At 46.9% G+C, this 22182-nt stretch overlaps 1 protein-coding gene across 9 annotated transcripts in view; it reads right to left on the bottom strand.

Annotated features, from left to right (window-relative positions):
• The window catches only part of agap1 (ArfGAP with GTPase domain, ankyrin repeat and PH domain 1), a 123972-nt gene that overhangs the window by 92662 nt on the left and 9128 nt on the right, over window positions 1-22182 (bottom strand). For 5 of the 9 annotated variants that reach the window (XM_020042368.3, XM_034289497.1, XM_020042371.3 and 2 more), the window contains exon 1: window positions 1-1094. This exon is cut by the window's left edge and continues 999 nt beyond it. The exons of the other annotated variants lie outside the window; for them this stretch is intronic. In XM_020042368.3, coding sequence (XP_019897927.2) covers window positions 1-307 — 307 coding nt within the window. In that variant the 5' untranslated portion in view covers window positions 308-1094. Of the gene's footprint in view, window positions 1095-22182 lie in introns of those variants that run through there. 9 annotated transcript variants of the gene reach the window in all.

The raw sequence follows: 22182 nt of genomic DNA, 5'->3' as shown, positions 1-22182 counted from the left end.
CCAACTGCCCGGTGCTAAATGTCCTGAAATTCCTCATGTAGCTGTTGTGAGAGTGGAACTCGTCGTTCTCGTCCTCGACTTCTTTCAGCTCCTCGAGAAGACAACTCCTCTGGATCTCCGAGGAGCCCTCGCGACGGTAAGGGCCAACTTTAGGGTTCTCCACACGGCGCGGTTCCGAGATCCCACTGCAACCCTCCTCCTCTTCCAAGCTCTCCTTCTTAACCAAGGTGAGAGAGATCCGATACACGGTTTTTCTTTGAGGTGTTCCCCGCTCCATCCTTTCGTAATTACCGTCAAGAAGGTACATTCTCTAGAGACATGAATTGAAATACGGTCTACTGAATAGGCTATTTGAGTCTGCTAGACATTACATTGAATGGACAAATTAGGTCTAAGCATCCTTTGATATAGTGTAGTAAAAGTGGTTATTTGTAATAGCACTTTCTTTATATTAGCAATATAATACAATGATTACATATTAAATATAAAACAATTTAGGCTACGTATCGAAAGGCATGGGAGGCACAAGAAACCGACGCCGGAAAAAAATGTATTTTCAAATCCCAGTGGATTTGTAAATAGGCAACAAATGACTGTAGCCACCAAAAAAGCAAAACAAGAACAGCGTCTTCATTTAGCGCATGTCCGGCTTCTCTCGCTTCCTCTAAAAATGCATCGCTGGTGCAAAAATGCTCACGGTTCCATCCCGAACCAGGATCGACTCCAAAGTAGGATAATTGTTGTCACGGGATTAGAACATCGGTGTCCAGCAGGAGAGAGTCCGTTTATTACTGTTTAAAAGTGCACCACGACAGTATTCACATCATTGTAGAACAATGTCATTGCAACACTGTATTCCTCCTATTGCGATGTCTCCCATTGTGCTCACGCGCATCTCCCGCAGCGAAGGCAGCTTGCCTCGCTAACATTGATTTAGTACTTTGTTTTATACCCAAGTGTGTCCGTTCGAGAATGAAATGGGGTATTTTACAACCCAAACCAACGTTCTGCAATCGCTTTCTCACACACGATTATCCTAAGAAATGTTGCCACGGTCCCATATCCCTTTTTCTTACTTCACCTCTCCGTCCACACACTCAAAAGACGGGCACTGATCATCCAGCAGAAACAGCCCGTCGAAAGCAAAACACGACGCGGAACACACCAAAGAATGGAACGGATTCGGTCAGCATCTGGGATTGCTGGTGTTTAAAGACGGCTTATTCAGGTATTACGAGTAATTTCGGATTGCATAGGAATTTGCAATAACAACCAAAGCCCAAAGAATTCTAAATATGCGTTGGCCTTACAGATGTAGGAACAAGTCTACTGAGGCATATCAGACCACCATAACATCAATAAATACTATTTAAATGAGTCCGCCTAAATCCTACAATGGTAAAATGAAATGTAAAAGTTTCATTCTTACATCCACCGGGAGCAAATTAGACATTGTGGCATTGATTTCACATTCATCCAAAGTGGACTGAACACGAGGCTCAGGTTGCTCAAATCAAAAATGTGTTCATTAGAATCCACTCCGGGATTCCCAGCATTTCGGTGGTTCTGTATAAGGGGAGTGGCTTACTCCTTTATGCGATTTTACAGTGCAGTCCAAGCTGTGTCGCTGGGAGTTGAGTAGAGAATGAGATGCTTGACTATATCTCTGATAAGCATAGCCAGAAAATACCTTTTAATTAATGGAATTACTGCATTAGCTAACAATAGCTTTTTTTAAACCCTTATTTTACTTAGTGTTAGCTGACATGCTGAAGGAAAGAGCAACACATTGCCTTTTTTTAACCTGCTGACTAGGAATTTGATCTAGCAACTAATATTATACTCATAACAACATGGCATAGCTGCATATCATTATCTTTTGCGCGTTTCTCCTTTCTTACACACCCCCCCCCCCCCTAAACTGGACACATGATGGCTAAGACCTTTTCTTATCCATTTGTGTTGATTTGGCACTCGAGCATCAATACATTGCCCACCCCAGAGCACTGTCAACCAAGAGTCAAGACTGAACCAACTCACCTTGGTGGTTTTATATTATTCTTAACGATTTCGCACAAAGCAGAAAAACAATATATTCACTATATTATGAATGAATTGTGGTTTATTCTGTAGCATTTCGTAGTGTGACTGCTGTTACTGATTGCATTAGTTTTGTACAAAGTTAGAGGTGTGCTATTCTGATCCACATCCAAGATAGTTCAATGCCACCCAGCTCCAAATCAAAACCAACAATTAATATAAGTGTTCGCCTATACATTCCATTGTAATTAGCAATGCTACCTAATTGCGATGGCTGATCAGCTAGGTAAAATGGAGTGAAACAGACAATTGAAAAACACACAGGAGGGTGCAATGAGCAAATAATCTGGAATCCATGGCATCAAAATCCATGTGTTTCAAAATATGTACTTGCGTTCTCCTGTTCTTTCATGTGGATCTGAGGTCACCAGAGAGAGTGTACTCTACATCAGTGTTATTTGTCAGTGTGAAAATGTATACACTCACTACTATAAGTCACTCTCTGTGAAAGTGTCTGCTAAATCAGTGGTTCCCAACCAGGAGTATTATGGCCCCTGGGTGTACTCGGCCAATCAACAGGAGTATTATGACCCCTGGGTGTACTCGGCCAATCAACAGGAGGAATATGACCCCTGGGTGTACTTGGCCAATCAACAGGAGTATTATGACCCCTGGGTGTACTCGGCCAATCAACAGGAGGAAAATGACCCCTGGGTGTACTCGGCCAATCAACAGGAGGAATATGACCCCTGGGTGTACTTGGCCAATCAACAGGAGGAATATGACCCCTGGGTGTACTCGGCCAATCAACAGGAGTATTATGACCCCTGGGTGTATTCGGCCAATCAACAGGAGTATTATGACCCCTGGGTGTACTCGGCCAATCAACTGGGGGGTTGAGAATACTCCTCTTCATAGGCTTACAAGTAAACTTAACACGAGGATGTTCTCCAAGCAGAACCAAGTTATGTTGGTGGTAGAGTAATTGAAAACGTTTGTGAATCACCACGCTAAAAGGATTAATGAAATATAGAGTAATATTAATACATGTCTACTTCGGGAACTGCTGCATTTCAGTTGCACAAGCCACCTTGCACCTTTAAGTTGCTGTATTGCAGTCAGAATTGCCATTTGTACTTGCATTTGCCTCATCGCACAACTATTCATTTCCCAATTGTTACATACATAATACTTAATACTTGTATATTTTCTGCCCTCCTCTATTTGACTCCATTAAACATTTAGTATTTGCCATCTGTACTGCATTTGCCTTCATTGCACATCTATACATTCAAGTTGTAACATACACAATACTTAATACCTGTACATTTCTTTCCCGCTTCTATTTGCACTTCTGGTTAGATGCTAATTGCATTTCATTGTACTGTACTTGTTCAATGACAAAAGTTGAATCTAATCTAATCTAATATGGAAAAAAGAATTAGGACCCCAGAACAATGATGCAGTTGATTCCAACACAAGCACTCTGATATTCAAAGATCTGTGCTCCAGAGATACTATTTGTTCACAGCAGACAACTGTCATATCACTTCATGGCTCTTCCGCTGAAACAAATTGTCATAAGCCTGAAAAACAAGGCCAACAACCCACACACACGATAACTGGGAACGGTCCTTTTGAAGAATTATCAAGAGTGAACCCTTAGGAAAGGTGCTTATTGATGCAGTGCAATCATTCACGGTTGGAACCGTTGTTTGGCATGCACTTAGCTGAACGGCATCACAACTAAAATGCTGTCGCGCACGTGCGCACACACACACACCATTTTCAAATCAGCACTTCTCCCATCCTGCACTCAGCAATGCTGTCATGCTTTCGCTCTGTCTCTCTCACCTTGCCCCCCCCACACCAACCCCTGCCCCTCCCCAGTTTTCCCAGCCTCCACCCTGGACTCGGGGGAGGGCGGTGGTGTGGGTGTTAGGAGATTACCCTCCTTATCTCCACCCCAGATCTCCATCGCCTCATGCCCTGACGCAAACCCCCCCCACCCACTCCAACCCTGCCCGACGCCCTCGGGATCATTACTCAGATTAAAGGGAGATTAGAGAAGGCTGATCAGCACCTATATACCACGTCCACACACACAGTATGAGCTGCACACGCACACAAACATATACACCCTCTTTCATTCCAGTGGGTTCAGGAGAGCTTCCTCAGATTGCCAATGCCCTAGATCCACGCCAGAGAGGGACTCCTGTGGACGTTTCCTAGCCCGTTTCCGGCATCCGTACAACACCCAACATGTAACTGATAGGTTTGATTGCCTGCCCGGAAGCGCATCGGTCAGTCCCCAGTTGCACTTTTCAACTCAACCGCGGCTGGCATTTTGACGGCGAGAGAGCTCTACACCTTACCTGCCATTAGTCTGGCACTCTCAGAGGTCGGAAATAATTCAAGAGATCCAAAGCCATTGGCTGAGTGCGAGGACAATGAAGAGGAGTCGGGGGTAGGCTACGCGCCGTATCGGCAGCAGAAATGCAGGCTTCACCCCCCCCCGCCCCCCCGTGTTCCAATCTCTTCAACAGCACCTGAAGCATAGGTGCAGAACAACCAACATCCCGGCTACATAGGCACGGCATAAACACATGTATTTTATTTGGCGTGTATTGGATTTTTTTTAAAGTACGATATACAATATGGATTTTTTCCTATTCAGATCCTAGTCTCTACCATGGGCGTGTGGCTCGGTCGACAACCACAGCAGATTAGGAGGAATGTGGAAAGTTAGCGACTTGCTATTGTGACAATGCTGCCCTCTGCATGCAAACTGAAGCTTCAATCAACTCTCAGTGCTTGTCTGAAATCCGGCATTCCCTACTGGATTTCTGGATGAACGGCACACTCAGTGACAGGAAACGAGGCGTTCGTTCCATTCTACAGTAACACGGACAGGTGCAAACACACTGAAGCCAAGCACTATATGACCTCCACAGAATCATTTGTCAGCCGTTACATAAACCCAAAGATTAATCGTTCTCCCAGTTCCAAAATACACTGAGGCACTTTAGACATGTTTGGTGCTTGTGAGTGATTATGTTGTTCCCTCCTCTTATCCAAAAAAGCAGCGCTCGGTCCAGGCCTAATCTCTCCCAAATACCACACTTGGAGCACGCTTCTCCCGGCACGCTTGTCGGGAACGCATGCTGTAATAATGCAAATACAGCCATCTCAAAACGTAGGAGTGTGTGTGTGTTTTTTGAGACAAAACTCCCACTTATTTCCCTATATATGGCAGACCAGACAACCAAATCTGAATTAGTCAAATAATTTTTTAACAGAGCCAGAGAAAGAAGAAATTACAGATCAGGCTAAACATGCAGTGCCTTTAAAAGGTATTTTCCCCTGTCTGATCTTCTATATTGTTGCAGACTTTGCACATTGAATCTGGTCAGATCTTTTTGTGGGTTGAACTAATTTCTAGGGGTAGTCTGAGAGAAAGCTAGATCATCAACCTTCAGGTGGAAAAGCATGCCAGCTCCCCTTTGGTTATTTAACCCAATGAAAGGTATTATTTACCACGGTAAACAATCAATCTGGTCCATCCTTGCCCAATATTCATCTGACTTAGTTTGGTCCTTGCAATCAGATTGAAGCTGTCTGCACACATTTTCCAAAGCCACATCATGCACGAATCAGAATAAACTATACCCTAACACTTTCTTTAATAAATTAGAAATAAGTATACACATTTTAAATAAGTATAAAAAAAAAATATATTAGGGTTTAGTTAAAGATCTGCTAGCATTAAATGCTAAAAAATGTAATAATTAAAAATAAATCAGCTAATATTTTTCACCCTTTCACCAGGCAATAATTTTTTTCAAATGTATTTAATTTCAACTCAATTATTAGGAGTATTTGCCAAAGGTAAAGAATGGCTCTGGATAACCATCATAGTCGGTAATAATATTAACTCTGGTGGCTAACGATAAAAGCAATTAACACGAAACTCTCAAATGTCCACACTGCTGTGGGTCTAGTAGCTTGAGAAGGTGGTTTGATATCATTTATAGTTTTATTTTTTTTATTATAATAAAATGTAAATTAACTCCAAATGCATTTCATGGGGGAAATAGGTATAACAATTAAATCATAATAAACCCAATATGTCTAGAAATACAGCTGCTTTAGAAACTATTCAGACACCTTCACTGTCCACTTGTGGAGTAAAAAACAGACTTCATCATTGATTACAGTTACTATTTTCCCATCAATCTCAATACACTATGACAACACAAAAACACATATATAGACATTCGCCCCGTTTTACCTCCCCTCCAAAAGTCTGTGAAACTGAATGTGCCTATAACCTTGTCTTTTAATATCAACTCTCAACATGCTCCGGAGAGTTGAAGATTCTGGCAAGTCTTCCTCCTAGGCATCCTCCTGTTATTTCCCCACACGGAACTTGAAAACCAGAAACATCATTCAGATCAGCAAGTGGACACACGCCTGGTTATTAGTCATTAGGTCAGCCAGCCGGACAGTCAGAGCTTGAACCTAGACTGTGATGGACAGTGTGTGGCACTGAAATAGCGCCTTCAATGCCCTGACCAAAACAAATCCAATTTCTTGAAAATGTAAATAAAGTAAAAAAGGATAACCTACATTGTATAAGAACAATGCATAGGCTGACTATATAATTTGAAGATCCAGTATGTACGGTGGGTATAGAAAAGAATCCCCTTTAAAATAATCAAATTTTGTTGCTTTGCAGCCTGAAAAGAAGACAGACAGTTTTTGTTTCATTCAGCTGTATTTACTCAGTGCAACTTATAACATCCAAGTGAAAGACATAACACCAACATGTCAGAAAAAAATAAAAAATAATACAAAATATCACTGAGTTGGAAAAAGGATCACCCCCTTGTGTCAGTATTTTGTTGAACCACCTTTTGCTTTAATTACAGCCTTTTGTCTGTTAGGATATGTTTCACATCTAACTTTGCACATCTAGACTTTGCAATATTTGACCACTCTTCTTTGCAGAACTGCTCAAGTTCAGTTCAATTTGATGGTGACCGTTTGTGGACTGCGGTCTTCCACAGATTTTCAATGGGGTTTAAGTCCGGACTCTGACTAGGCCATGCAAGTACATTCACCTTTTTCTCCTTCAACCACTGTGTGGTCAGTTTTGCTGTGTGCTTTGGGTCATTGTCATGTTGGAAGGTAAATCTTCTCCCCATTGACAACTTTCTGGCAGAGAACAGCAGATTCTCCTCAATAATCTGACTGTATTTTGCCCCATACATTTTTCCTTATATCCTGACAAGTGCTCCAGTCCCTGCTGCAGAGAAACAACCCCATAACGTGATATTACCACCTCCATTCTTTACTGTAGGAATGGTGTTATTTGGATGGTGAGCTGTATTGGATTTTCGCCAGACATATATTTTGGCATTGAGGCCAAATAATTAAATTTTAGTCTCATCTGACCATAACACCTTTTTCCACGTGGCCTTAGAAATCTTCAAGGTGTGTTTTGGCAAAGCTCAGTCGTTACTGTATGGGGCCTTTCTGGAGGAGTGGCTTTTTTCTTGCAACCCTCCCATACAAGCCACATTTGTGGAGAATTTGTGATATTGTTGTCACATGCACACAATGACCACTCTTGTCATGAATTCCTGCAACTGCTTCAGAGTTGCTGTAGGCCTCATGGTAGCCTCTCTGACCAGTTTCCTCCTGGCTCTTTCATCCAGTTCGGAGCGACGTCCTGACCCAGGGAGGGTCTGTGTTGTACCAAATACCTTCCACTTCTTAATATTAGACTTCACTGTGCTTCTAGGCACTGATAAAGCCTTTGAATTATTTTTGTATCCATCTCCTGACTTGTGCCTGTCCACAACTTTATCCCAGAGATCTTTTGACAATGTCTTGCCACCCATAGTTGATTGTTTTCTTCAGGTGCACTACTAATGACTGACATGCTTCAGGAAAAGCTTGTTTCATGCTGAGCTAATCAAAATGACCACAGCTGATCACAGTTGAAAGTCAATTGGCTTTGTGTGCTATTGAGAAGGTGATTAACTACACCTGGTTGGGTTTACAAGTCATTTTTAGGAGGGGGGTGATTCTTTTTCGAACTGAGTGATTCTGTTTTTTTATTTGTTGGTATTATATCTTTCACTTGGATGTTATAAGTTGTAAATACAGCTGAATAAAAAAAAGTTTTTTGTCCATTTTCATTTCAGGCTGCAAACAACAAAATGTGATTAGTTTAAAGGGGGGTGATTTTTTCTATACCCACTGTAGTTGTCACTGACGCATTAGAGAGGTCAAGGATTGGTTTGCGTGATCCATTCCCAAGCTCAGCATCAGGTACAATCTAAATGGATCTACTTTCAAATGGATAGACATTTGAATGTAGACACCACAGAAGATGAATAGAACAGATTGGGTGCTCTTCTCCCCACCAGTGCACGTCTCCAGTTTTAAAAGCTGACTTGGAGTGGGTTCTTGAGACATAGCGTGACTGAGCCAGTCTGACGGACACACTTGCCTGTAGCAGGTGCTCCCCTTTCCCTCCCGCCTTTATACCCCTCTCCCTCCCACTACCTCCCTCCCCCCGCCTCCCTCTCTCCCCCCTACCTCCCTTTCTCCCCCCTCCCTCACTCACTGGCTCTCTCCCCTGCCTCCCCCACACTTCCTCCCATGCCTCTCTCGGTGGTGTGGTGACGGCCCTCAGGAGTGTGACTTTCATCTGAGATAAAAGGCTTAGCGAGAAAATCCCTCTTTAGCGGAGGGCTGTAGTGGGCCGGGGCCGGAGAGGCAGGACTGATTAACCCAGGGTTGGGAACGGAGCTCTGTTGTCGGAGCCTGGCGGGAGAGAGAGAGGAAGGGAGGGTGGGCCTGTCTGTGGAACACAGGTGCAGCGTGCCGAACCAGCACAACGCACCACATTGTTAACTCAGGCCCGCGAGGTAATTGAGAGTCTGAGACCCAACACTAGGCCAGAGGAGCAGAGGAGTGTGGAGGAGAGTGTAAAACATGGGTGGGAGGGAGGGAGAAAAACTGAGAAAACACGGGTGAAGCCGAAGAGTCAGCAAACTACCATCCTTGAAGCAAATGAAAGAAAACATACACACACCCACCCACACACACACACACAGTCAACCCCTAGCCTCTCCCACCCAAATCACCACACACATATCTTTCAAACATCGCACACGAACTGAAGAGGCTTGGATAATTGGTCAAACAGAGGAGTCCCATGGCATGTGTGTGTGTGTGTGTGTGGGGACAGATGATCTGTTAGGAACACTAACAGGGTCTTGTAACAGGGCCCTAATCCCCTGGAGTGGGGCCTTATCACTGCCAACAGCCATTTGCTAAGATAACCCCCATTCCCTCCTCTTCCTCACCTTCCTCTTCTTCAAGTACCCCCCATTCCCTCTTCTTCCTCACCCCCCTCTTCTTCAAGCAGAACTCAGGTCCCTACTTAAAGGGCAGCGCTGCATATCGTACAACGCATATGTCTACTTCAGGCGAGGTTCGGAGCGCGGCTAAGATAAATAGCCTAGCGAGCCGTAGCTAACAGGTTTGTGTGGTAGTGAAGCATCATGTTTGGGGGGTGGGGGGGGGGGGAGCAGGAGGCCTGGCTGAATAACATAGCACAGGTTGATTGGAAGTGAAAGTGGGAGTTTAGTGGGTCAGCGCTTCTACAAGGAGGCTCCACGGAAACTGGACATTTATTTTTTCCTTTTGCTGCATCCTCGCCCTCCGTTCTCCACACCCCTCTGCGTGCGTCTGACAAGTCCCTTCCGCCCACGCGCGCCCTCTCTCCCTATCTCGGCCGGTCTCTCTCCGCTCCGAACATGAAATATGTATTTGACACCGTTTCTGCAGGCAGCAGAGCACGGCGGATTGTATGAGGTACGCGCACGGAATGACTGAAAACACCAATAAAAGGAAAGAAACACCCCAGCGAAGCCTGCGGTAATTAAACAGCCGTGTTGGAGTCACGTACGTGGCTGTGTGTGTGCGTGCGCGCTGCCTGGTTCCCCGTCGACAGAGCCAGAACACAGCGGTACCGGGCCCACGCAGTGTGAGGTGCCCTCCCCCCCCACCCCCCCCCACCCCCCCCCCCGCTGCGAGAGTCTTTCATCAAAGAGCCAGGGAGTGATTCGGGGAGAGAGAAACGCCGTGCAGCCTTTCATCCTCCCCCAAGAGGCCCGCGAAAATGGGTCAGTTAGCAGGGAGAGGTGTACACACACCCCTGCTGGCTGACACACACTGCTTTCACACATGCACAAACCCCAACATGAGCTTATAGCACAGGCACAATTTTCTGCCACACAGACAGACATATATATGCACTATTCTGATCACACACGCGCGCATGCACGCTCTAGCAGTCTATTCCACAGTGTGTTTTTCTGGGTTGAGATGTTCATACGGCCTCGGCAGCACTACCACTTTTAAACTCAGGGGTTCAAGTTCCTAACGGCGCCACCATGTGGTCAACTCAAGGACTTACTATATCACATACTCTTTCGAGGCATTTTTCATGCATTTGTTTTGACAGATAAGTGGGCAAAGGTAAAGGAGCGACCTTTAGCAGCGGGCCACAGTAGTTGGCCAGGTTCAAACCCACGCTACAACAGCACTGGGGGTAGGACTGCCCAGGCAACAGGGGAAGAACAGGGAACGGCTCTTCTGCCTTTCAGACGTTCGTTCAACAATTCAGGGAGCGTTCATTTATTCAAACGTAGACTCGGCGGAAAGGACATCGCCCTACGGACAGCAGGATGTTACGGTTTCCAACGACAACCGAGTTGAACTGCAAGGCCTGTGCTGAACACACCATTATCAGCCTCATCTCCCCACAAAGCCTGACTACAGTCTGCTGGTGTGTTAGGCATGTTGTCGCGTGTCTGGCGTGTAAATAACATGGGGGGGGGGGGGGGGGGGGGGGGGGGGGGGATTGAAGGTCAGCCAGAATGAAAGGATGAAACACCAAAGCTTTCAAAGTGAATATGTGCGTGTGTGCATGTGTGTGTGCCAGATGCTCATACTCAGTCTTTAAAGCGGAACAGTGACAAGTGCAGCAAATGAACCGCTGTATGAATACATTTGGGGAACGGGAGGAAACGGGCCGAGAGAAGCCGGAGATGTGAAAGGACAGGGGACGTCCAGGCGCAAGCCTGTTACCATGGCGACACGGTCTAGTGTCCCTCCCCAGCAGGCAGGGGGGTGCCGGGGGGGGGGGGGGGGGGCAGGGCTTGGCGACGCAGGGGTCCCCGGGGGATGGCGCCGACCGGTCGCGTGCCAACCGGGGAGAGAGTGGAGCGCGTGGCAGCGGAGGGCAGGATAGACAGCTGGTCACCCTGGGGGAGGGGTGCCACACACACACACACACACACACACACACACACAGGCTTCCCCTAATCTCTACGGCACAATACTTACCATATGCTAATCCCCTCCAATTCAAACACCCAGGGCAGAGGAGCTTAATATGTCAATAAAACAATGGGTCAAATATTCTGAACCTTATTCTAATCCATCCATTCATGGTCGACATAAATAAAGGTTGCTTTTCAGGGCACCTGGCTGGTTGCTGCTTTCAGAACGGATGAACGGTATTGGTTATAGTGGGTCTACTGCCATAGAGATGGATAGAGGTCTCGACTTGGATGTATAACGCGTATTAGCGTGGCAACTGACATTGAGGGCTTCCGCCACTTTAAATGTAGTCAATAGGGTGGGGTTTTTAAACGTCCCTGGCTGATTACCCAGTTGCACATGACTCTGAAAGGGTTATCAGGAGGGATTGGCCCCGATTTTCATGAAGATAGACTGCTTCAAAATGGAGGCTGCGCACTAATAGACTCCATAACAGAAACTGTGCAGGGACGTTTGCTCTACCCATCTCTGTTAACGTCTCTCACTATTATAGTGAGGGCCCCTCAGAGGGAGACACTGTGTCCTTCAGCTCCCTGCCCCCCCCCACGCACCCATCAGGGGTCAACCTCAGAGGTCAGTCTTTCGCTGAGTCGGTCAACCCAATTATCTGAACTAGACGATCTTCATTCCAATTATCCCCCTTTGCCTGCAGATTCCATTATTGGACTTCTCAATGGGAAAGCTTTGTCCAATCGAAACTCGGCCCAGATTATGGCTGTCCGGATGTGTCTCTCCGCCTGACAGCAGCAGACAACGTGCGGTCCCTAGTTGACTACAAAGACACATCGGTCTGTATCTGCAGGGAAGAGAGGGAGCCACGTAACCTAGTGGTTGGAGCACTGAGCTGGTAAACAAAATGTTCCCATCTTGAGCCGACCAGGTAAAGAATCTACTGCTGTACCCTTGAGAAGGGCATTTAAGCCACTTGTGATAAGAGCGTCTTCTACCCAAGTCCACTGTAAATGTCCATATTTCATAGCAAAAGCAAATTACGGGAGTCTCCGGTCTGGGTTTCGCAAGTGCATGAGCAGGGGAAAACGCATTGTGAATCGGGAATCAATTAGGAATCGTGTCCGCTAAAACGTGCACACCCGCACACTATTCCCGGAAACCCAAACGTCTGCCGGCGGACGCAGGAGCCGCCGCACCACGCCGCGGAGGCCGTTTTTGGCGGCGGGCTATGGTGAGACGGTTTCCTCACGGATGTGGAGGAGGAACGAATGTAGAGAAACTGGGTCGGAAACGGAGATGTTTAAAGGCCCGGTGGTGCTCCCCACGGGACCGTGAGAACCCCAGCGCGCGGCGGACGTGACCCGACTTGAAACTCCTACGCAGCGCCTTGATGTCTCCTGGGAGACTGGACCAAGCTGGTCAGAGGACATCTTTTACAAACTGTTGTGTAATTGATGCTGTTTCATCACCAAGGGGTGATGAGACAGAGACCCCAGTTTCCTCCCCTTAGCAGGAAGAGAGACACGAGGGGTCATGGAATACAGCATTCTGACGTGCGCATTCGCACGTGCCCGCACACACACACACAAGCCATCATTAGAGCGCAGAGACATTCATTATTCGCCAGCGGGGAAGAGTGTGTGCGCGTGCATTTCCGTGTGTGTATGTTCTATTGAGATGGTATCATTGTACTGATTTGGACCAGTAGTAAACTATGCTGAACTAAAAACCAGGAGGTACATTTACTGAAGGGAATAGATACGAGCCTGGCTAATACCTGAGGTAAATCACATCTCATAGCTGGCCCCTTTACAGCTGTTTCACAACACTGAAAACTAGAATAATACAGGCATAATATATACTAATCTAACGGGCCTCACAGTTTCAGCAGTCCAATTCAAACCCACCATCTTGGCAAATGCCATGCTCTACCAACCAGGGAAGGCTTCAATTTCAATTTCAGCTCAATTTCAATTGGCCACACGCCACAGGAAGCAGAATTTGAATTCAGTCTGAAATTACGCAAACTAAAACTCTGAATATTAAAACGCTTATTTATAGTACACATTGCACTTATAATTGACACTAATATTCACAAGGTTGAAACCTTTCGTTTATCAAGCTAGGTTCATCACAAATCAAAAGTATCTTTACAGACATTAAAGCGGTCGGACAAGTATGCGAAAGGTCTGAAAGATCCTTTTGTGGTTTCCCCGACAATAAATCATAATTCCCTTAGTGTTTTTCAAAAGGAGAGGGAAAACAATCCAAGAAAACGTCTACATTCAGAAATTCCTCACAGAGCCTGACCATGAGGCGAACGTCAATGTAGCCAAACGCACTGGCACAGTGCGCACAACCCGAGCACACCACTAATCTGTGGCTGGCTATACATAAGTCATGTCAGACAGCGGCTTGGCCTAGTTACTCCGTGCCCCACATTCTCCAACGCCGGAGTGGGTAGAACCAAGCTGGCCCAGACCAGGGAGAATACAGGGTAGAACCGTGGGACAGCCCCCTGCTGAAAGTCATTGGACCACTGACTCATTTACCTGAATTCCCTCAGAAGTAATCTCTCGTGTTCATTTTACCAGTAAGCCTACGGTCATGAGTAGCCCCAGTAGACAGGCCAGGTACCCCAGGGGTCCAAGCATCCGTTTGGCACTGGCTGTTCAAGTGTTCCTCACTGCTGTTTGTTAATGTCAGGTTGTCATATTATATGTGAGAATGAGCTCCTAATTGACAATTCAGCCGCAGTCGCTGTGTTTCCCACTGCGAACCGTGCAGCTGTAGCGCGGCCCGCTCAGAATGGAGCCATTGTGGGTCTCATCTCCATACATAACATGATAATCAGGGCCAGAGTGGCTCCTTGGGGTTCCAGTGACGGTCCTGGAGACGGACACTTAGGCCCACGCTGCCAGGGACTGAAGCGCTGAGAGAATGGGAGCGTTTCAGAGGGATGACACCACCTCTGGCAAACTCCCAGACAATGTTGGGAATGGACTGGACTCAACAGCTGCCTGGCACCCTGTAGATAGGCTAGGATGCTAAGAACTGGTCCCCTCAGAAAGCACATGAAGACATGTATGTATGGACATATATCAAATTAATTCCTCATCGACTGAGAGCCTACATGGGTCTCTAATGTGTGTGTTTGAGTGTGAGTGTGTGAGTGAGAGGGTGTGAACTAAACAGCTGCCTGTGGTAGGATTCTATCACTTTCAAAGCCCTAGGCTTAGTCGGAGACATTCCCAACATTCCCCCTGAATTCCAGAATCCCACATATCTTTGTCTCCCCCTGGTGTTAACAACACCCAAACTGCTCTGTTGAGTGAACAGTGCAACATTGTAAGAAGGAACCATATATTTCAGTCTGTATTAGTCACCACTGTGGGAATGTTGTTTTCATTCTGTGTCCCGGAAACAATTTCAACAAAGACTTTTATGTCTTTCCAGAAAAGATCACAGCTTGAGAACCAAAGCTGGTCCAAGAAATAATTCTTTTTCATGGTAAGAAAGAGAAAGTTGAGCCGAAAACCCATTTAAAAGAATTTCCCACCAGCGGCATTGCACACCAGTGTGTTTTTAATACATTTATTTGGATGGTTATTCATCAGTATATTTGGCATTTTTAACAAAGCCTGCAGCAATTTGCCCAAATCCCTAACTGAATCCCATTGGTGCATTAACTTGTCTATGCTTGGTTCAGGCAGCAGGGTGCGCTGTTGCAATGAGAAAAAGATGCATTGTGAATTACTAGGTCAAACAAAGCCACTCTATTCTCGCTGACACCAGCTCTCCAAGACCTACGCTGTGATTGTCAAGTGGGTCACGTCGGTCGGGCTGAAACAATCCTGGTGAATGTTTGCATCTTGTTACACTCCACTGATATGAGGTGCATGAAAGAGAGAATTTAAGCTTTGACGCCCGTCCCCACTCACCACACAAAAGACTGGAGCAAAAGCCCAAATTAGCAAAGATGGCTGCACTTCCGAAACGGTACCATAATCCTGTATAGTCTTCCAACTCAAGTCTTTGAAGCCGGTTCCAAGCTTCTTTTTGTATTTCACTCATTATGTAGCCTGTCTAGAGCAATCTGTGGCAGCTTATCTAGATGTAGTGCTTGCTATCTCGTTGGAGCCAAGCCCATCCATGGAGGGTCCCTGAGACATGGGTGGGTGTGTTCTGCGGTAACAGAAGCGGGTGGATGTGCTGAACAGCTTGACAAGTAGGGGGACATGGGTTAGCACATCGGTGCCTTGTAAGAACACACACACACACACACACGCGAATATAAGCTCAGTCAGCAGCGGCTTGATCTCCCCTGACACATCCCACGCTCCAGTCACATATCCAGGCAGCCCCGCGCACCCACTACCCGGGCCCCCGAGAGCCAGCCGGCTGAACACTCACATGGAGACAGCATCCTCGCTCCAGGCGCCCACGCGGGAGGTGGTCGGGCCACTTTGTTGAGGCCCGAACCGCGGCGGCGTATGCACCGCGTGCGTTTGTCCGACGGGCTGAAAAGGACTACTTAAGTCTTCCTGCTAGTTAAATTGGGCGGCAGAACGGTGTGAGAGCAAAGTCCGGGTCCTCAGTACTTATGAGTCATGCACAGGAGTAAAGTTGATAACTGTCACCGCTGTGTATGAAATTTGAATGACACAAATTAGATATAATAAGGGGGCACTAAGCGAGGTTATTTGTGAGGTGCTGTCGTCTATGTTGTATCCAGTGTACATACAGTGACGGAACATATTCAGACCATTTCCCTGCTGAGACGGGAGAACCTGGCCAGACAGACAACCAACTCTACAGCCCCATCAGTCAGGCCTGTAGGAAGAGGGGAATAGACTGGGAATGCTACTCAACATCTCTGAGGAAACCTGAAGGCCACAATTCGCCAATAATGCCCATCCAGTCTGACAGACCTTGAGAAGACCTACAACTAAGGAATTGGAGGAAACTGCACAATCCAGGTCTGCAAAGCTGGTAGAGGCATAGCTAAGAAGGACTCAAGGCAGCAGCTACCAAATGTGCTTCAGAAAAGTACTGAATAAAGTGTCTGAATACATATGTAAATTTGATATTATAAATTTCTAAAAACGTGTTACCATTATGGGGTATCGTGCGTAGATTGATGCCAAAAATACAAATTCTGTCTATAATAACAAAATGTGGATAAAGCCAAGTGTTCTGAACATGTTTTTGTTGCAACTTAGTGGCCTATCGCCCTTTCAACCAAATCTCTCTTTCACTGCTTTCCTGTCAAACAAATAAGAACATTAAACGCCCAGAAATGCAAATAAATGTACGCCACTTTTTAGCCAACTGAGGAATTGATACCACACTGGACAGTCCCAGGCTGACCCGAAATGCCTGAAGACCTGCACGGCAAGTTAGCCATGCCGCTCCCCTCAAGACGAGCGCGCTGGGCGCTGGGAACAAGCCAGAGAAACCAAAATAGCAGCCCGGCGCATCGGTGGGCTGATGTGGAGAAGAATCCACGGTCTGTGTTCCTCTGGCCGGCCTGGCTGGATCTAGCTGTCCGACGACGCGTCCCGACAGGCGGGCTACACCCAGTTCTGTGCACTCCTTTTCACCAGGCCCCGCAGGAAGCGGTGCCCTGAATCCGACATTTCGTTTGGGACACAGCCACAGCCAGGCCTGCAGGACCCAATGTAATTTGGAGCTTAATCCAATTGGATACTGTCTCTCGGTTCACACGGGGTCGAGCTGCGCTGTTAGCCTCTGCATTCATTGCCCCCCCCCCCAGAAACCCTCGCCGCGTATTCTGAAACCCATCCTCGGACACAATAGTTGTTTTCCCCTTTCCTCTTTGAAAGGCTGTTTGATGTGAGGGGCTTCCCACACAATGTTCCGTTTCACAGAGTCAGTTTTCCAGAGTGCTTCGATCTCGGGGGCGTAAAGGGGCTCCCGTTTCAGCTGCAGAGGACAGCAGGGGGACCATTCAGCGGGGGACTCTTCTGGAACGTTCAGATAGAAATAGGCGATGCAGAAAAAACACGACTCCCTGACATGGAGAACGAGGAAGTACATCCGCTCGATGGTTGTCTGACTACACACTCCACAACAAAGAACATGACTCAACAACATCATTCCTGTGGTCGGTCAAAGACCAATGCAGTAGCATGATAGGAAGTATCGTTATCGTCAGGACCGTGACCACACTACACTGAATGGTAGTGGCAGAGAGACCTATTATCATTCGACTCTGCGTGGCTAAATAACAGATATGGACAGTGGACACTGATAAACGGTCAAGTTGCTGTGTGCATATATCACGAGGCATGAGCGAGTGTCCTGCCAAGGGCGATTCACAGCATGTCTCTAGATGACCTAAGGAGCTCATTGACTGGACCGGCCAAATGATGGGCCCGTGGTCTATTTTAAATAAGGAGCTTCTGCTTCCATGGGGCGATGGTTGCTGAGGCGAGCAGTGGCGCTTGCGTCATCGGCCTCTCTCTTTATGTGGTGACTCACACACACGGCCGTCTCCCTCTGTGCCAGAGAGGCTCGCGTTAAAACACACTCTGTGGGGGGAAAACACTATGAGCAGAGAGCACAGAGACGCCCCGGAAGCTTCTGGAACATGAAAACAATCCTGTTCGTTCAGGTTGCCGTTTCTGTCGGGACGTTAGGAGAGCATCATTGCATTTCGCCACGGCTACGGCATGAACCGCGTTGTACAGATTGTTTCTGATATTCATTCTGAACCCTATGAAGATGTCAGTTGAGAGCAGATGTGTTATCCTGAATGCTAAACAATCAGCATCTGTTCACTTTGCCAGTTAACATTCCCTAGCAGGGGTCTCGAGATGTGTCACAAAAGGTAATTTACTCTGATAATCTTTATCCGGCACCGCCAATCAAAGAACTTGCCACCCCTCAGAGTCTGGCTCCACTCTAGGTTTCTTCTTAAGGTTTCAGCCCTACTGGGGAGTTTTTCATACCCACTGAGCATCAATTATTGTTTATAGGTTTCACACTGGGTATCTGTAAGCACTTTGTGACCACTGGTGATGTAAAAAGGCCTTTATAAAATACATTTGACTGATTGTCTCCGTGGTCCTATGAGGTAGAGACTTAGGCCACCCTGTACTTTTGTCTTATTTCATCAGTAAAATAGTTATGTTGCTCCTTAATAGTTTCATTCAGTTAAGAGGATCTGTTCTATTTCCTAGGGAATTGTGGCAGATGTTCTCAACCTGTTCCATCCCCAACATTGAGAACAAAGGCACTAACACGATGGGGGGGGGACACTCAGTGCCTCTAAATGGACGGCTCTGGTCAACCACGGGATCGGTCAGTTTCAACTATATATGGTCTTTAAGTAAGGGCCAGCATACTCATCATTCTATTGCTGGTCTGGGAGAGCCAAACCACTCATAACCCAAACCGCTACACTCTATGAAACACCCAGACACTAAGGATTTCACTTAGAGCATGTGAGAGTGTGTGCGTGTGTACACACACATGCTGAGTGCAAATTCAGTGGATGTTCCATAGGCAAACACACGCAGCCACACAAAAACCCCCAGTCAGCTGTATCTGGATGTTGATTAGGGCTCATAGTAGAGGAGCTGGAAAGCGTGCACGGCCGGCCTGTAACCCTGCCCCCACGTGACCATCTCGGCTGAGACGAGCCTCGTCCTCTGGGGCTTATTATCCCCTCGTCTCAGTCTCCAACACGGCCCATAGTAACCAACGCGTACACACAAAGAGGCGTACACACATGGGACCGCATGCGCCTCAGGTGTAGGGGTGTGGGTGTGGGTGTGCGCGCGCGTACACGTCAGCTTGCGAGCACTCTCAACTGCTTAGGTTGGAACACGGCGCACATGCTCTTCTTTACCACAGCTGAGGCAGACTAATAATCCCCAATGCCTTAATATGACATGATTTATTGGGCCAAAACAGACAGGCCCGGTTATCAGCACACCGGAGACGAGAGAGCAGAACGCCTCACGGTGGCGAGGCGGTGAAAGTCAGAGGGCTGCAAGGTGACGTTATGCCAACGCTGCGTCAAGGCAGAGCCTACCGCCAAGCAGCGACACCCCCTGACAAAGCTTTGTGTCGCTCAAACATTCGGTTCAAGGTGATTTGTCGATCCTTTGATAACGGGGCGTGAGGCTTAAAAGCCAGCAAGAGCAGCGGCGTACTCTGAAAGCGCTCATTTCGAAGCGCCCCGTCGCTCTGCTGTGTCAACGGGAGGGCGCCGATGAATTAAGCCAGATGAAAACAGCCGAAGCGTGAGGAGGCAAGTGCACAGCCCAGCGCGGATAACTGTCCGTTTGAAGATACCATCAGTTTCCAAACAAGGGCACTCCGCTGAAGATGTTTAGTCGTGTCTGTCTGTTACGTTGGCAAAACAACTTCCAGCTGGGAACAGTTTGTAGCAAATGGAAACTCTAAACCATTATACTCATTAAAAACATTACACAAAAAATCTATCGATGATTAGGATGCAAGCTTAGCGGGTGGCTGCAAATTGATCGTTCCTTATAGAACGGAGAACCACACGGTTTAACATGGTTTAGACAGAGCTGGCATAGATTATGTTGTCGAAATGGAGGACGGTCGGTCAGTTGTTTTGGGGGAGGGATTCCACTGGCAGATGGTGACCTAACACAAGAGACGGGTCCTTTTAAGTGAAAAGGGGTCATTGATTTCATCCCCTGAAAGGTTATAAGGGAAGTGGGTCTGAGGGGTGCTTCCTTTAATATATCTTCTGACCAAACTACTGCATAAAGCAGCTCGGTCATCCTTGTTACAAATGACCAAGAAGATCCATCCCAAGTCACCCCCCCCCATCCCCCCAATTTAGAGAGACTGCAGAATAACTAAACAGCCTATATAGGCCAACGAGTTGATTCATTTAACCCCTTTTCTTATTCGTGTTCCTTGAATATTCAGCACGCTTCACCACGATTAATGAATGTAAGAATTACAACAACAAAATTGTGCTGGGGAATAAATAAATGAATTATTTATGTTTACAGAACTACATGATCATCGACAGGAGGAAGGAGCTCATTTGGCTGCCGGTGGTCCCAGCTCACAGATAGTTAGCAGATTAAACATTTATAGTTGGATGAGAAGAGGCCCTTGAGGGTCAAGAGCATCTGTTGTGCCCGTTTGAAAAACGAAGCAAGAAACACAGTCCAAGTAGGCCTTTGCTACAAACCAGGCCGGTTAATTCTGCACAAAGATGCACATAGTAGACTAGACTACAAACGAAGATGGTTAGATCTACTGGTTTGGTGTCAACAGGGATCATGAAGCAGCATTATGACAGTGTAGCGCTAAGCAAATTGTAGCCTGCACTGCAAACAAGGCTGGTTACTCATGTGCTCCTGTGCTGCTCGGTGGGTTACCGCGAGGTGCTTGCGACGCCAGGGTTGTTGGTTGGACTCCCATGCAGAGGTCGGTAGGAAAATGTACGCACTCACAACCATAGGTCACACACACTGGGTGACAGCGCCCGCAACCCAATGTAAAACAAAATGTATAATGTTTAAAGTATATGCATTTGTTGTCTTAAACTTTTTTTTTTAAGTATACAAAAGACATTGTATCCAGTATACAAAAGACATTGTATCCATTTCTTCTGAGTAAAGCACATTTGAAACCAGATAAGATCTGTGGAGGAAATAATGACCAGGCTACATCAGCACCACTGGAAGGTCTTCAATCAACCTCGGACGTCGCTGGGTCAGTTTCCCAAGCTGTGCTGTCGGCCGGCCGACCCGCGGGGGCCTTCCCTACTTCACTCCCTCCTCCGGGACATGCAAGCTGTTGACATGGCTACGGGGGGTACGCCGTGATCAACGCAGGAAGTGACATCATCACCTGCCCAGGGGAGCTTTGGGTGGGTGTCAGTCCCCCTTGTTGTATAAATTAATTTGACAAGTTGCGCGCTCACACACGCACACGCACGCACAGGCACGCGCACAAGGGGAAGCTCCTCTTCACCCGGGGCCAGAGAAGGACTTGACTAAAAACAAAACAATAGCGTGAGTATGGGTTGAGCTGCATATCCCATGGAGGATAACTTAAAAATAACCCCTAAGCTAACACGCTTCCTGCTGAGGAGAGCTACCACACACACACACACACACAGAGACACACACACAAAGAGACACACACACAAAGAGACACAAACACAAAGAGACACACACTATGCTCCCGGTGCAGCTGCGGTACACAGCTGTGGTGCTCCGGCATCTCTTTCAGACAGGACTACACGTCCACCTTGGACCTGGCCCAGCGTCCACTACTCCCAGCATGGCAGTGCATGACAGTGGGTGGTGGAGCTCTGAGTTCTGCTGCCTTGTCGGCAGCTGGTTTCTGTTTTCCACTTCCTCCAGGATGCTGCCTTTGCGCGGGCGGCCAAATTCTTCTCCTCCCACCACTAATTGGCCTTTCGACCGATCTCATCGGATCTTCTCATATTAGGTATGATTCATGGCTGGTCAATTACCAGTTGGGGAAGACAAATATCGGAATTGGCGGTGTCTGTGTGAAAATATGAATTGGCTGGATTCTGTCAGTTTCAAGTTTCAAGGTTTATTTGTCAAATGCACTGAACCACACAGCATCTTCCTGCACAATGAGACTCTTGTGACAGAAGAGTATATAAGCAAAAATATATTACGTTCACAGCATATGTGGGAAGTGAAGTTTTTACATCATAATTTATATATTAGAGGAACATAAATGTTTTGGTTCAGTAAAACTCTT

This window comes from Esox lucius, chromosome 22 (assembly GCF_011004845.1).
Source record: "Esox lucius isolate fEsoLuc1 chromosome 22, fEsoLuc1.pri, whole genome shotgun sequence".
NCBI classification, from domain to species: domain Eukaryota; kingdom Metazoa; phylum Chordata; class Actinopteri; order Esociformes; family Esocidae; genus Esox; species Esox lucius.
Note: the sequence above shows the minus strand (reverse complement) of the source record. Positions and strands in the feature narration are given on the sequence as shown.